This window comes from Lithobates pipiens, unplaced genomic scaffold, assembly GCF_037356315.1.
Source record: "Lithobates pipiens isolate NorthernLeopardFrog02 unplaced genomic scaffold, aLitPip1_a1.2 Scaffold_22, whole genome shotgun sequence".
NCBI classification, from domain to species: domain Eukaryota; kingdom Metazoa; phylum Chordata; class Amphibia; order Anura; family Ranidae; genus Lithobates; species Lithobates pipiens.
In genome coordinates, this window is record NW_027507784.1 from 28,409,787 (window position 1) to 28,425,475 (window position 15,689).

The 15,689-nt window shown below is 45.7% G+C and overlaps 2 protein-coding genes across 19 annotated transcripts in view; both read left to right on the forward strand.

Moving 5' to 3' along the window:
• Positions 1-15,689, forward strand: part of LOC143923499 (nuclear factor 7, brain-like) — a 744,238-nt gene that overhangs the window by 78,753 nt on the left and 649,796 nt on the right. The gene's annotated exons all lie outside the window — the stretch shown is intronic.
• Positions 1-15,689, forward strand: part of LOC143923496 (nuclear factor 7, brain-like) — a 169,923-nt gene that overhangs the window by 12,905 nt on the left and 141,329 nt on the right. For all 18 annotated transcript variants that reach the window (XM_077447199.1, XM_077447194.1, XM_077447200.1 and 15 more), the window contains exons 2-3: positions 11,207-11,281; positions 12,578-12,837. In XM_077447199.1, coding sequence (XP_077303325.1) covers positions 11,207-11,281; positions 12,578-12,837 — 335 coding nt within the window. The remainder of the gene's footprint in view (positions 1-11,206; positions 11,282-12,577; positions 12,838-15,689) is intronic.

A 15,689-nucleotide genomic window follows, 5' to 3' on the forward strand; every position in this document is an offset into this window, starting at 1 on the left:
GGGGTCTTCTCGTCGGCTGAGGAATGCTGGGACTGTGACATCATAATGGGCGGGGACATCATCCGGGATGTCCCTATATAAATCATCGCACGCCACATCCCTGTCATTGTGAGCAGAGACAGCAACGAGGCAACATCTCCTGAAGAGAACAGAAGACGGCAACAGAAGACCGGGCCACCGCTTGTAAAAGAGCTAGAAGAAGGCGTAGTGGCCCGGCAAGAAGAACCGAAGAGGGTGGACAAGACCCCCGAAGTCGGAAGAAGAGGGCGGCGCCGAAGAAGAAAGCCGGGCTCCCCTGCTAGTGAAAGAGCAGAAGATATCGGAAGAGTCCGGCGATATTAACCCTTGTGTGTGTTTTTTTTTTGTACGTTTTTTTTTATACGTGAATGGGTAGGGGTACATTGTACCCAATACTCATTCACATAGGGTGGGGGGCTGGGATCCAGGGGGGCCCTTATTAAAGGGGGCTCCCGGATTCCGATAAGCCCCCTGCCCACAGACCCCGACAACCAACGGCCAGGGTTGTCGGGAAGAGGCCCTTGTCCTCCTCAACATGGGGACAAGGTGCTTTGGGGTGGGGGGGCTGCGCGGCACCCCTTCCCCAAGGCACCCCCCATGTTGAGGGCACGCAGCCTGGTACGGCTCAGGAGGGGGGCGCTCGCTCGTCCCCACCCCCTTTCCTGGCCAGCCGGGTAGCGTGCTCGGATAAGGGTCTGGTATGGATCTGGGGGGACCCCCACTCTGTTTTTTCGGCATAGGGGGGTTCCCCTTAGAATCCATACCAGACCTAAGGGCCTGCTATGCTCTCGGAGGGGGAACCCACGCCGTTTTTTTTTTTTTTGTATTTGGAGTGGAGTTTCCCCTTGAGAGCTCATTCTCTGATTGGCCACGGCAAAAGTCGCTTGGCCTGGGGCGACTTAAAGTTGTGTTGTAAGTCGCCCCAAGTCGTGTTGAAGTTGTGTCCAAGTTGCCTCCGAAAGTCGCGTTTAAAGTCGTGTCGCCCGTGTGAACCGACCCTAAAGGAAAAGGCACAATGAGCGGTGCATACTAGCTCGTTATGAAATAACATGGAATGAGGCGCTGGCACCTCACTCGGTCCACACGGGGGTAGCTGACATGTTCCCCCGGTGTGCCTTCCGAGTATTGCGGCTCCGATGCTGAGAGTGGCCAGAGCTGCTATGTCGTCACTCCCACGCATGCGTGTGGATGTTTTCTTCACGGCAGGGGCTGGTGGCTGCCGGACTATCAGCCGAGAATCCCCTGAGCCGCTGAAGTCAGCGGCTCATTGCGGGGGGAAATATCTCCTAAACCGTACAGCTTTAGGAGATATTATGTTTACCTACAGGTAAGCCTTATTTTAAGCTTACCTGTAGGTCAAAGTTAACTATACAGCCGATTGAGACTTAATCTCAAGAATTTGCACTGTTAGGAGTGGAAATTGGAAGACCTGGAGGCAAAAAAAGGAAATATTTGGAGAAGCTTTTTTTTTTTTTTTTTGAATACAATTCAAGTAACACTATTTCTTAATGCAGTTTTCAAACAAGAGAAACATGGATTTCTGTGGAAGTGGGGAATGCTCCAGTTTGCTTGTGGGCTTCATCTCGTGCCTCCTACAGTGGGGTTATTGAGATACACTAAATGATTGGCCCCTAATTGAAAAATACGAGGGTGAAATGTTCTTAACCATATACAGTCCTTGTTCCATTTGTAATAAGTTAAATTGTAAAGCAAATTTAGCTTGTTTAATAAGCTGTACTTTCTTATTTTAAGTATACTTTTATGTACACTTCATGTTACCTTTCCAGTGTAACTAAATTACTTTGTTTTAATTCGGACTGGTAGTAGTTTTACTAAGTTTGGGGTTTTATATTTTTCTTGGTGGCTTAAAAATTGTAATCAAAATATTTTACATCTCCAACTTTTTTCTTTTTAACATCCCCCCTGCCTGCAGATTAGTCTGCTTAGGAGTACCCTTGAGTCCCTTAAATATTCTGCTGTTTCACTCTGCCCTCTGAGGCCTCTGAAACGCGTTGGCTTTCCTTTGCCCTGCTTGTTGTAACCATTTACCCCATCCCTTGGCACCCAAAAGTCGGGCAAGTTGTTACAACATGCTGTTTTTGTGGAGTTCCCATCTTTTTTTTTTTTTTTTTTTCCTTCACTGTCCAATGTCCTGCTGACCGCTGTTATTCCCATAGTGATGGATGACTTCAGACGATTAACCAGACTTTCCCACACTTGCATGTCAAAATGTAAAGTTTCTTGTACTTGATTAGTGGCTGGGCTGTGCCCCAGACTTAGTCTAAGGTTGAGTTTTGTCTATTTAAACCTAGTCTTATGTTTGCATTGACTGTGATAAAACAGATTTTTAAGTTCACTTTAATTTTATTTATTTTTTCCTGTAAAGCATTTCACAAGGGATCAGCAGATCCCTGGTGCCATACAGGACTCCTGCAGATCTGTCAGTGTATGGTTTTTGGCTGTACATCCCGTATGGCATGGCTTGAGAAACTTTTGCTTTTTTTATCTAGAAGCCAGCTAAAAAAAGCTAAAGGCCAGGTTTTTTAACCTTTTTTGCTTGCTGGTTACTTTCACCCCCTTCCTGCTGTGGCTGTCACGCTTTGAATGACAATTGCGCAGCCATGCTACAGTGTACCCATATGACACTTTTTTTTTTTTTTTTTTGATCGCTTTCTTGTGGTATTTAAAACGGAACTTCAGTCATTTTATTTATTCTTTTGATCGATTTAATCTTTTGATCTATTTAATCTTCTGCCCTTTTAACTTTGGATTAGAGCTGCCATGATGCGTCAACTTAATCGAGTACGTAGACTAAGAAAATACGTTGACGTGTGTGCAGGGCGTCGATGCGTCAGTGGTGGCAGTGCTTAGTATCTACCGCTGCCCTCCGTGCCACCGTCCCCCCTCTCTTCTCCTCCGTGCCGCCGTCCCTAGGGGTGAAACGGATCGTCACCGATCCGTGATCCGAGCGCACATGCTGCGATCCGTGGAGCGCTCCACTGTCTCGGCCTAGCTCCGAAGCGGCGACCATCTTTCTACACCCAGGCATTTACAATGTGATCGCTCCGACGGAGCGATCACTTGTAAACAAACCGGCGTCATGACATGACGCCGGTTTCTCTCTCCCCTCTCTGTACTGATCTGTGCAGTGGAGGGGAGAGGTCGGATGTTAGCAGCCATCCCTCCATACCCAGCCTGATACTCTGCTGCCGGCCAATACTATATTAAAAATAATCAAGGTTATCCAAAGGATTAATTAGCTAATCAAAAAAAAAACCCCTAGATTAATAAAAAAAAAATCAAAAAAAAAAAATCGGATAGTCGTTGACTAATCGAAAAAATCGATGGATTAGTCGACAGACAAATTAATCGTTCCAGCTCTACTTTGGATAGTAAAACGTTTTTTGGGAGGAGTAGTAGAATGCATTTTGAGGTGTAATTGGAAGTGTGCACAATGCTGTGTGTGAGAACCTGTTATGACCATTTTGTGGGGGGGGAATAAAAAAAACTTGCAGAGAATTGTGGGAAATAATGACAACTTCAAACAACTTGCCATGCCTCTTACTAAATACCTTTTTTGTCTACTTTGCAAAAAGGGGTAATTTGAGGGGTATTTGTAATTTTACTCAAGAAATGAGCTAGGCCATCAGTATATCGGGTGTGATCGATTTTTTCAGTGATTGCCACCATATATTGTAGACTCTGCAAGACCCCTTTCATACCGTGGCACCTAGGGCCTCAGTTGTTAGTTGCTATTTCAGTTGCTATTTTTAGCGGTACGGTTTTAACCCCCATACCCCCCCCCCCCCCCCCCCCTAGCAGCCAAAAGGGCTTAAATCCGCTGCAGCGTTTTGCCGGCGGTATTGTAGTGCTGCCCTATTGATTTCAATTGGAAGGATCAGTGAGTTCACCGCTCCAAAGAAGCTCCTGGCAGGACTTTTTCTGTCGCCCTGCCAGTGCACTGCTCCAGTGAAAGCCCTCGGACATATTTTAGTGACTTAGACCAAAGATTACTGTAGCACAGGGGTTGACAAATTTGCTTGGAATCTAGGAGCCAGCTTAAAAAGTTAGGAGCCAGGTCCGTGATGGCGATCCGGACCTGTCCCTGGCCTGACATGGAGACGAGTGAGGGGAAGATAGCAGCGCCGTCGCCGCCCCCCCCCCCCCCCCCCCCCCCCCCGTCTCCAAGTCATTGCCCATAGCTCTTAGAGGGACATTTTATTTCTTTTTTTCAATTGCATTTTAGTGTAAATATGAGATCCGAGGTCTCTCTGACCCCAGATCTCATATTTAAGAGGACCTGTCATGCTTTTTCTATTACAAGGGATTTTTACATTCCTTGTAATAAGAATAAAAGTGACACAACATTTTTTTTAAAAGAACAGTGGAAAAAAAAAAAGTTAAAATAAGCAGAAAAAATAATAATTTTTAAACGCGCCCTGTCCTGCCCGCATATAAAATCGGTGTTCGAACCAGACACAGGAGGTAGCGCCGTGATCGGTAGAGCGAGAGCAATAATTCTAGCCCCAGACCTCCTCTGTAACTCAAAACGTGCAACCTGTAGAATTTTTTTAAACGTCGCCTATGGAGATTTTAAAGGGTAAAAGTTTGTCGCCATTCCATGAGCGGGTGCAATTTTGAAGCGTGACATGTTGGGTATCAATTTACTTGGCGTAACATTATCTTTCACAATATAAAAAAAAAATTGGGCTAACTTTACTGTTGTCTTATTTTTTTATTAACTAAATTATTTTTCCCAACAAAAGTGCGCTTGTAAGTCCGCTGCACAAATACGGTGTGACAGACAGTATTGCAACAACCACCATTTTATTCTCTAGGGTGTTAGAATAAAAAATATATATGTTTAGGGGGTTCTAAATAAAGGGAAGAAGATGCAGGTAATATAAAACAGGCAGAGGAAACTTTGCAGAGGAAATTAGCATTGCTGGTTTGTCATACCAACAACGACCACAAGAGGGCGCCAGATTCCATAAGGAATCATAGGACCGCAGAAGGCCTCAAAGCCGCGGCCTAAATTTTCGGCCGCCGGCGGAACGGCCCGACGCGATCACGCTGGGGGGGTCCACAGAGACAGGATACCCCCAGCTGTGCTGCCCCAGGCACGAGGTCGCTATTTCTAGTCGCCAATGCGACCTGGCGACCGGGTTTTTTATCGAGCCCTGCTGTAGCAGTATAAATTTTCTTCAAAACTTATGAAGAAAAATTGCTAATTTGCAAAATGTTATATCCGAAACAAAGTTTTGTAAAGAAAAGAAGTTTTTTTTTTATTATTTATTTATAGCTTAAAAATAAAACCCAAAGGTGATCAAATACCACCAAAAGAAAGCTCTTTGTGTGGAAATGTCATGTAGGTACGGGGTTGAGTAATTGTCACTCAAAGTGTGAGAGCACTGAAAATGAATCTGGTTAGGAAGAGGGTTTAAGTGCCCGATAGGAAAGCGCTTAAAATAGGTTATGTTGTTGAGACAAAGGTCCAACAAAGAACATGCTTGGTCCTGGCTTGAGTTCTGTCTAGAGGAGTCTTGGCGTCAGATATTTCATCAAAAACTTGCTGACGTATGTATATATACATCGTGTCAGCAAGTGGTTAGAACTAAAAGCAAAACTTTTTTTTTTTGCCTTGTGTCCTCCTTAACCTCTTAGCACCAGCTGAATGTGAATATGCAGCCTCTCAGTGGGTGGACCTTGGAGCCAAGTGGTTGCATATTTGCATGCATTGGTGCACATACAGCTGTCATGAGCGTGTGCTCTCCCAAAACGGTTATCGGTCATGTGATCATGAGCCCCGCATCCTAAACACCTTAATGGGCGGTGAGGTGCCGGCTCCAAATGGTTGAGATTCACCCTGTCTTTGGCCTATTGACTGTTATTGCAGAAAGTGAAAAAAATATTAGATTGTCCCCAGAGCTGGAGGGGACATCTTCTAGTGGGGACACTACTTGTGATAACTTTTGCCTTTAGATCTACTTGTAAGTCTCGGGCACAAGTGGATGTGACATTGCTGCTGACAGTGGGATGGGCTGAGGAAGCAGCTAGCGGAGTGCAGTCAAGCCATGGGGATCCCCGGCAGCCCATCTCTGCTGCCCCCCAGGATTGGGCAAGTGAAGGGGAGCAGGCACTGGGAGCGGAGTCAAGTGGTGAGCACATTGCCTTCCCTCTACAAAGGTGTGTTCCGTGTCTCCTGCAGAGAGGAGTACCTTGGTGTCAATGCAGCTGCTAATGTGAAGAAAAAACTCCCCTCCTGGGTAACATCTAATGTGGGACGAGGAGTTCCTATACCTGATTCATACCATCTAGGGGGTGAGGAGATGACTGGCAGGTCCAACAGAATTTTTGTATGTTTCCCGCTTTACCTCGTATAGCAATGATCTCTAGAATGCTTGTGTATTGTCTCCATGTCTCTAAAATCAGGTTACCAGTCTGTGGAAAATCCTGGAGTCTGACGGTCTTCAGCAAAATTGTCTGTAGACTCTTTTCTAATGCCCAGTGTCTCCCGCGCTCTCCTTGGCCCTGCCTTGTGTGGCCGCGCTCTCCTTGGCCCTGCCTTGTGTGGCCGCGCTCTCCTTGGCCCTGCCTTGTGTGGCCGCGCTCTCCTTGGCCCTGCCTTGCGTGGCCGCGCTCTCCTTGGCCCTGCCTTGCGTGGCCGCGCTCTCCTTGGCCCTGCCTTGCGTGGCCGCGCTCTCCTTGGCCCTGCCTTGTGTGGCCGCGCTCTCCTTGGCCCTGCCTTGTGTGGCCGCGCTCTCCTTGGCCCTGCCTTGTGTGGCCGCGCTCTCCTTGGCCCTGCCTTGTGTGGCCGCGCTCTCCTTGGCCCTGCCTTGTGTGGCCGCGCTCTCCTTGGCCCTGCCTTGTGTGGCCGCGCTCTCCTTGGCCCTGCCTTGTGTGGCCGCGCTCTCCTTGGCCCTGCCTTGTGTGGCCGCGCTCTCCTTGGCCCTGCCTTGTGTGGCCGCGCTCTCCTTGGCCCTGCCTTGTGTGGCCGCGCTCTCCTTGGCCCTGCCTTGTGTGGCCGCGCTCTCCTTGGCCCTGCCTTGTGTGGCCATTATTTTTTTTTATTTATTTTTTTTAGCTTTCGGTGATGGGGAGGGGGGTTCGTACTTGCAGCCCTCCCATATCAGGAAAGTTGACCACCACTGTCCCAGATTATATTTTATTGCATTGAATACAAACCCCATCATTGGCCTCCTTGGGTTAGGTGTGTGTGTGTGCTTATTTTGTCTTTTTTTTTTTTTTTTTTTTTTTTAGCTTTTACTGTTAGATACATATAGTACAATCTTTTGCTTTACTAGCAGGCATTTCTTTCCTTAGTTTATGCAGTTTTCTTTCCACAAGTGGAAGAAAGGCAAATCGCTTGATTCCCCCTCAACTCTGTTAATGGGGGGGGGGGAAATCCCTCCTGCAGCGCTATTGTGTTCTGCTGGCGGCCGGCAGTGATAGGAAAGTCTGGTTGTACTATAGTCAACTCACCATCAGTACAATCAGCCCATCCATTAATGGATTCTCTCAGGCCAGTCCCTGCAGAACCGGCTGAGATTAAATCCGCCTCTGGCCGGCTTTACAGTGTTAACTGAGACGACATGTTTGGTACACGTCGCCTTTTCAGGCCAGCCGGCTCTCATGGAAACCGCAGACTGAGCCAATCCAATTAAGAGCTCGTTTACCTGTTTGACAGAATTCATTGTTCTGGATGAATATTTATAAACCGGCGTTTTTCTAACTGAGGTGCAGATAAAGTACACGGGTGGAAGAAAAGTAAAAAATTCTGCCTACTAGCTTAAGAGTGCTGTTTTTTGAAAATGTTCCACCTAATTAAAGTAAATTAATTTTGTTTCATTAATCAGGACTATAATATTCCACCCTTTAGCACCGACCTTGCACACATTTGCGGCCTCGGCTCTCTGGTTATACCAGGGTGATGCCTGCAGCTGCTGTTTAGGGCGGTCGGCTCTTTAGGGATAACGACTGATGTGGCCTCGTTGTTATCCCAAGCGAACGGGAGGAGGACGTCTCCTTCCGCTGCTCTCTCCAGGCCTCCCGTCCCACTGCGAGACCCGATCCGTGATCTGGCACTTCCGGCTAGAGAGACTGAAGCAAAACCGGAAACGGCTTTGTTACAGTTTCCTAAGTAAACGCATGGATGCAACGTCGCGTCCGGTTTTTAAAACCGTGTTTTGGCAATCTGAATACTTTAAAGTGAAGTTCTGGGCTTATTAAAAGTCGGCAGCTGCAAAAAGTGTAGTTGCTGACTTTTTTAATAAACACCCTTACCTGTTCCACAGTCCAGCGATGCGGCCAAATGGGGTGTCGCTCCTGTCTGCCGACATCTCCATTGCCACTCTGGGCACCCGGCTGTGACCGCTTTCGGCTTCACGGATGGGTATGCGCAAGTTGCGCTGCGCTCCCTGAGAGGATAGGCGACTTCCTAGAACCTGTCGCGTGTCCCAGGAGATCGCCTAGAGGGAGGGGCCGCCTAAGGCAAAAGGAGTCGTCGCCTCGGTGTTCCCTGGGCGGAAGGAGGAAGTAGGACAGGAAGTCCCCCTCCTAACTAAAGCCACACCCCCCCCCCAAAAAAAATTACATGCCAAGCGTGGTATGTAAGGGGGTGAGGAGTGCTTAAAGCGGAAGTTCTGTTTTTGGGTGCTTCGCTTTTTAAGTGCAAAGGAGGGATTTGTTTCTTTAGACCCTGATTCCTTCATAAAGAGTACCTGCCTCCACTTATTACTGTCACAAGGGATGTTTTGTGATCATCATTTTTCTTAAGTGACAATTTAATCAAATAAAAATAAGAAAACAAGGTGTTTAAAAGCACCCCTGTGAGCTTGTGCAGCAAAAAACTCATACGTAAGTCACACCCGCGTATGTACAGTTGTACACAGGGTATAAATTACACATGTTTATCGCTGTAGAGGGCAATAATTCGAGCATTAGACCTCCATTGTAACTCTAACCTGGTAACCGTTGCATATTTCTTTTAAGGTGCAGTCTATGGAGATTGTTGGGTACCATAGTTTGTCCCAATGCCAACCGGCTCCTGTATATAGACGTTGGCACTTTGAAGAGGGATATCTTGGTAACGGCAGCAGCTGCTGCCACAACCGAGGTATCCATCTCTTCAGGAGCCGGTCAGGTTTACAATAATGGTGGTCTCTGGCGGATTCGCAGAGAGATCACTGGTGGTGGGAGGGCTGCCTCCTGCGGCTTATCGGAGGCGATCGGGAACTATCGGTGGCTGACGAGACGAGTGAGGGGAAGATGGACCCCCACCTGTCTCCATGCAGGGCGAAAGCGACGACATAACGTCCCTTCCGCACATATGTCTTAAAGCAGGGCTCGACAAACCCCGGGCGCCTGGTCGCATTTGCGCCTAGAATTCGTGTCCTGGCGACTGGGGCAACGCTGCTGGGGTATCCCGTCTCCATTTGGACCCCGAACTCCGCCGCGCAATTGCATCGGGCCGCGCCGGCCAGTAATTGAGGCCGCGGCTTTGCGGCCTTCTAAAATCTTTCGGTAGTCTGGCGCCATCTTGTGGTGGATGTAGAAATTACACCCTATTCCAATAATGCTAATTCCTAATGGAGTGAAGCTCCCCTGCCTGTTTTTCACTGCCCGCCCATTTCCTTCCCAAAGTGAAGAGAAGGAAGTGATTGCAGGCGTCATCTGGCGCCTTTTGCCCAACGGTGAGTGTGGTGGCTGGTAAATGGCTTCTCATTATATTATATATATTATTAATTTATTTATTAATTTAATTATATATAATTTTTTTTTTTTTTTTTGTAAAAAGTAAAAAAAAAAAATTATTTTAATTAAGGGAAAAAAAGGGGGGGGGGGGGCTGCGGCACTATCTTCCCCTCACTCGTCTCCATGTCAGGCCAGGGACAGGTCCGGATCGCCGTTACCGACCTGGCTCCTAACTTTTTAAGCTGGCTCCTAGATTCCAAGCAAATTTGTCAAGCCCTGTCTTAAAGGGATATTTTTTTTCAGTGTAATTTTTTTCAAATAACAATTTTTTTTAAATTTTAGTTCAAATATGACATCGGTGGACTTTTTGACCCCGGATCTCATATTTAAGAGGACCTGTCATGCGTTTTTCTATTACAAGGGATGTTTACATTCCTTGTAATGGGAATAAAAGTGACCCAATTATTTTTTTAACGGTGAAAAAATGTAAAATAAAAAAATTAAGCGACCCATCCCTACGAGCTCGCGTGCAGAAGCGAATGCACACGCGAGCAGCGCCCGAATATGAAAACTGGTCAAACCACATGTGAGGTATCGCCGCGATCGGTAGAGTGAGAGCAATAATTCTAGCCCTAGACCGCCTCTAATTTAAAACGTGCAACCTGTAGAATTTTATTTATTTATTTTTAAACGTCGCCTATGGAGATATTTAAGGGTAACAGTTTGATGCCATTCCACGAACAGGTGCAGTTTTGAAAAGTGACGTGTTTGGTATCAATTTACTCATTACACATAACATTGAGCTAACGTTACTGTTTCACTTTTTTTAATACCCACCCCCCCCCCCCCCCCCCCAAAAAGGGCTCTTGTAAGACCACTGCAAATTACGGTTGTATTGCAATGACCGCCATTTTATTCTCTAGGGTGTTAGAACTTCATATATATATATATATATATGTGTGTGTGTATATGTATGTATATATATATATATATGTGTGTGTGTATATATATATATATTATATTTTTTTTGTGTATATATGTTTAACTTGTAAACACAAATCTCAAGACGAGGCTAGTCCTTAAGTGGTTAAAAGCATGACATTTTGGGTATCTACTTGGCATAACTTTCACGTTATTCAAAAAAGTTGGGCTAACTTTACTGTTTAGGGTTGGTTTTATTTTTTTTATTCATGAAAATGTTTTGTTTCCCCCAAAAAGTGTTTGTCAGACCGCTGCATGAATACTGTGTGACATAAAATATTGCACCATTTCATTCTTTAGGGTCTCTGCTAAAAAAAAAAAAAAGTTTGGGATTTCTAATTTAATTTTGTAGCACACAATATACAGGTTTTAACGGTTAAGCCACAAATGTCAGAAATAAGCGTAGACGTGAAAGCGATAAAATACAACATGCAAACCTACTATACCTTTCCATCAATCCATTTATCTGGAGTCCATCCCATTCATACCCATTGTTCTCTTTTTGTTTTTGTAGATGATGCTGAAGTGGTGAAGACGAGAATGAATAAGCGGGCCGGAAGGGAGGAATATTACGTCCATTACGTTGGCTGTAAGTTAAAGACTTTACATAAGTACCATCAAACCTATGTTTACCCCCCCCCGTGAGCGTTACTGGGTGGGCGACAGGATCATTCCTTCAGCATTTAGTAACGCTCACTAGCTTAGGGTGTTGATATGAGACCCCTGTAACGGCATACAGGTTGGCAAAAAGACAGTCGGCCAGAACAGAGAACGGCTATAGCTGGAGAGAATTTTAGAAGATCTCTGCATGTCAGATGAGGCTTTCCTGCAGAAGACAGTTGGTACAGCCAATGCATCCTCTGCTAGCCCAAGATAAGTGTGGAGTTGCCTTTTAAAGTTCTCTTCAGTCTTTGGATGTCCTTACATTGTCACTGGCACATGCACTGTATAGTACATTGTAATAGACAAATTCTTTAAAATGTGGCTTAGTGGTTTCAAAACAATTTTTTTTTTGCATGCCTGTTGTAAAAAAAAAAAAAAAAAAAACGATCATTTTTTATTTTACAAGTGGTATTTAAAAGCTGGAGTGGAAATGCTTAAACCCTTGGAGCCAGTGCATCCCAGCCCTTTAAGGAGTTTAGAATACAGGCAGGACAGGGTTTATGCGAGCACAGTGATTGGCTGTCACGGCAGTCACATGATCAGAAAGCTCCTGATCACAAGCAGCGATCGGCAATTTTCCGTTAGCCCTCTCTGGACATCTGTATTTGCACTAATGCACACAAATATAAGTCTGCTCACCGCTAAGGCCCACCGCGAGGCCGCATGTTTGCGTGCGGCAAGCGCCATGAGGTTAAAGCGGAACTTCACTGCATCTGAGCACCACAAACTGAAAACACCAATTAATTTTTTTTATTCAAAGTGAACTCTCCCATCCATGTCTCTATATTTTGTTGGGTACTCACTTTTAACAACCCCCCCCCAACATTCCTGGCTGTGGCCATCTTGAGTAAGGGCAGATGATTCATGTAGGATTTACTTCCTGGAATCCATCTGCCCTTACCGCAGGCAGGAGGGTGTGCCTAGCTGAGAAAACCCCTTCTCCCATCCAGAAGACACCTGGGATGTATGATTTAATTTGCCTAGGCAAGAAACCAGGAAGTACCTGAAGAAATGTAAATAAAAATTACTAAGTAAATGATATACTTTCCTATCCATTTACTTATCCCAGCAGCAAAAGGATTAAAACCAGTCAATGTTGATTGGGTGAAGTTTTGCTTTAACTGATGGTAGCCGGGTGAGATTTATCCCGGTGTTCATTTTTTGTATCACTTTAGGTTGTAGCCTTTTCCTTGTCTCATAAAAGTATTTGCTAACTTTACAGTGAACTGCCGCCAAAATGAGTGGGTAGATAAAACCCGTTTGGTGCTGGTCAAACCAGTGAAAGAGGAAGAGGAGGAAGAAGCAGAAAATGAGGAAGATGACGCAGCAGCAGATGAAACCAATCAGGAGACCTCTGAAAATGGAAATGAGCCCCAAAATGAGGAGGATGAACCTGAAAAAGAAGCTGAACCTGAAAAAGAAGAGGAGGAGGAGGAGGATGAGGAGGAGCCCCAACCAGAGGATGAGGAGCCTAAAGCAAAGGTAATACAATACACAAATCCAGTCTATCCAGCCTGGTATCTGACCACAGGTTGGAATTATTTTATGGTCTTAAAGGGTAACTCCGCTTTTGTGAGAACTATTTTCTCCTCTGGGTGATGTACATTGCAGGGATTTTAACAAACTTTGTTGCAGATTCCTACCTTGTTTGTTCTGAAGAAATGGCTTTGTGCCCTTGTGCAGAGGTATTCTGTATGGGAGTGCATTTATAATTACTAATCAGCTGCTGCACATGCAGGGCTTTAATGAGGAAAGTGGCTGGGACTGTGTCCCTTTTTAGACATTATTTTTTTCTTTGGGAGTATCTCCCCATAAATGGCATTTTTGTTTCAGGGGATCAAGTCTGATTTGTATCTTAATGCAGACTTCTGGGACAATCGGTGAGCCAATCACACATAGCAAGTTGGGGGGGTTGTTCTGTATACCATCTGAACACCTCCAGGTCATATTGCATTTTACAGAAAATTACAGCCCTGCAGATTGAAAGGGAAAGGTAATTTTTAGTAACACTCAATTATAATAGCACTTGGGTCATAGTTGTGTACCCTATATTACATTTGTATGTGCTACTTTTATTTCCCCAAGAAAGTGGAGTTACCCTTTAAGTTCGGTTCTCTACCAAAGAGCTAACATCAGTTCAAAGCAGTGTACTTGGTTCTCTTCTCTGACAAATCTAATATCCTGACTTCGCCTGTGCATTCATTGGTGTTTCTGCAGACTCTGAGCTAGGAAAGGACAGCTGTTCACTTGTATTCTCTCCCTGTCATAACCAATACTTTAACCGCCTGACATTGGGCTGTCAACATGCATGGTATAGGTGTCTTCAGCTGTGGCCCCTGAAATTGCCAAACTGCCTTGCATATAATAACTATATGGAATTGTTTACCATAAGTAAAGCGCTGCGCAAACTGTTAGCATCATATAAATCCTGTACAATGATAGGAAATGCTAGAAAAGATTATCAGACTTGAGACATCCTAGTGTAAATGGTGGTCAGACACTGTGTGGACTCTTTACTGGAATGGCTTGGAGACTGCAGACACACACGGGGGGTTGATTTGCTAAACCTGGAGTGTGCAAAATCTGTTGCGGCTGTGCATGGTGGCTAATCGGCTTCTAACTTCAGCTTGTTCAATTAAAGCGGAGGTCCACCCTAAAGTGGACCTTCCACTCATTGGAATCCTCCCCCCCCCTCCGGCGCCACAATTGGCACCTTTCAGGGGGGAGGGGGGTGCAGGTACCTGTACAGTACAGGTATCTGCGGAAAAGGGCGTAGATTACGCCCCTTTCCGAAAGTCCCCCCGCTGTCTGCTGGGAAACACACGGATCCCAGAGGCAGCGGAACCATCCTTATTGCGCAGCGCGACTCGCGCATGCGCAGTAGGGAACCGGGAAATGAAGCCGAAAGGCTCCACTTCCTGATTCCCATACCCAAGATGGCGGCGGCAGCACCCGAGAGACGATTGAGAGATCGGCTTCGGGTGCCGACATCGCGGGCGCGCTGGGCGGGTAAGTGTCCTTATTTTAAAAGTCAGCAGCTGCAGTATTTGTAGCTGCTGGCTTTACAAAAAAAAAAAAAACGGAGGAACTCCCGGCGGACTCCCGCTTTAAGCTTTGTCAGGAAAAAGTCTGGAAGCTGATTGGTTTCTATGCAGCGTTGCACCAGATTTTGCACTCTCCACTTTTAGTAAATAAACTGCAAGATGGCGAGACACCGGGGACATGTCTCTGCTGGGAGAACAGTGATTATTGCTAGAGGCTATAGTTGCTGACAATAATTGCATGGAAAAAAAAATCCAACAGGTTGTTTGTACCCAAGTTGATCAAACCATTTGGGAGCAATTGGCCTGCCCCATATACATGGTTCAAATCTGGACTGGTCCCCGCTGACCTGGCTGGGATTTGAGCCGCCTTTGACCAGCTTAAAGAGGAAGTAAACTTCCGTTACTGACTTGCCTATAGGTAAGCCTATAAGGCAGCTTTCCCATAGTTTGTGTAAATGTCTTCTAAACGTGCACAGTTTAGGAGATATTTACATTGCATGCAGCCAGTGACCTCACTGGTACATGCGCTCTGAAGGAATGGCCGCCCATACCCTTCTCCTTCAAAGCCCTGTGCCGTGACCGGCGGCTCCCAAACGCATGTGTGGCAGTGACGTCATTGTGGCTCCGGCCTTTCAGACCCAAAGCCTGCAAACCCGGAAGCAAGACATGTGAAGATGGGAGCCTCTGCAGCGCTGACATTGCGGCACTGGAACAGTTTTTGATTTTAAGGCACGTTTCACATAATGTGCTAGTATGCAATGCACATTATGTCTTTACCTTGCAGGGGGGGAGAGAATGTAGCGATTATACAATCATCTCTTGCTTGAGGTCAGAACTAATACTCTGCTCAGGTTGCAGATAATTGTAATATATGATCTTGACACGCCTTTTGCAATGATATTTTGGGTCTCATCGGTGCTAAGCTGAGGAACACTAGAAGATGGCCTTAGAGCTTAACATTCAGCTTGATGCATCTGCTCTGACAAGGAGAAGAGAGAAGTAAAATAGTTATACATGAGATTCAATGCAGTTTTCTTTGAATCCTAATCCCTGCCCATAGGAGCGGTCTACCTCTGCCATATAACAATTCCACAACAAATTTTCAGATAAGATTTTTGACTGGTCGTCTTTAAGTATGGAATGTCTGCAAGGCAAGTCTGAAGTCGTGTGCTTTTAGTTTTTTTTTTTTTTCCTTTGTTCATGGTGCAGCGAGAGGTCAGTTTGTTCTGCAAATGTTATGCAAAGGCACAAATAAAAGTTCTGTGTCCTGTTCACACCACAACCACACAG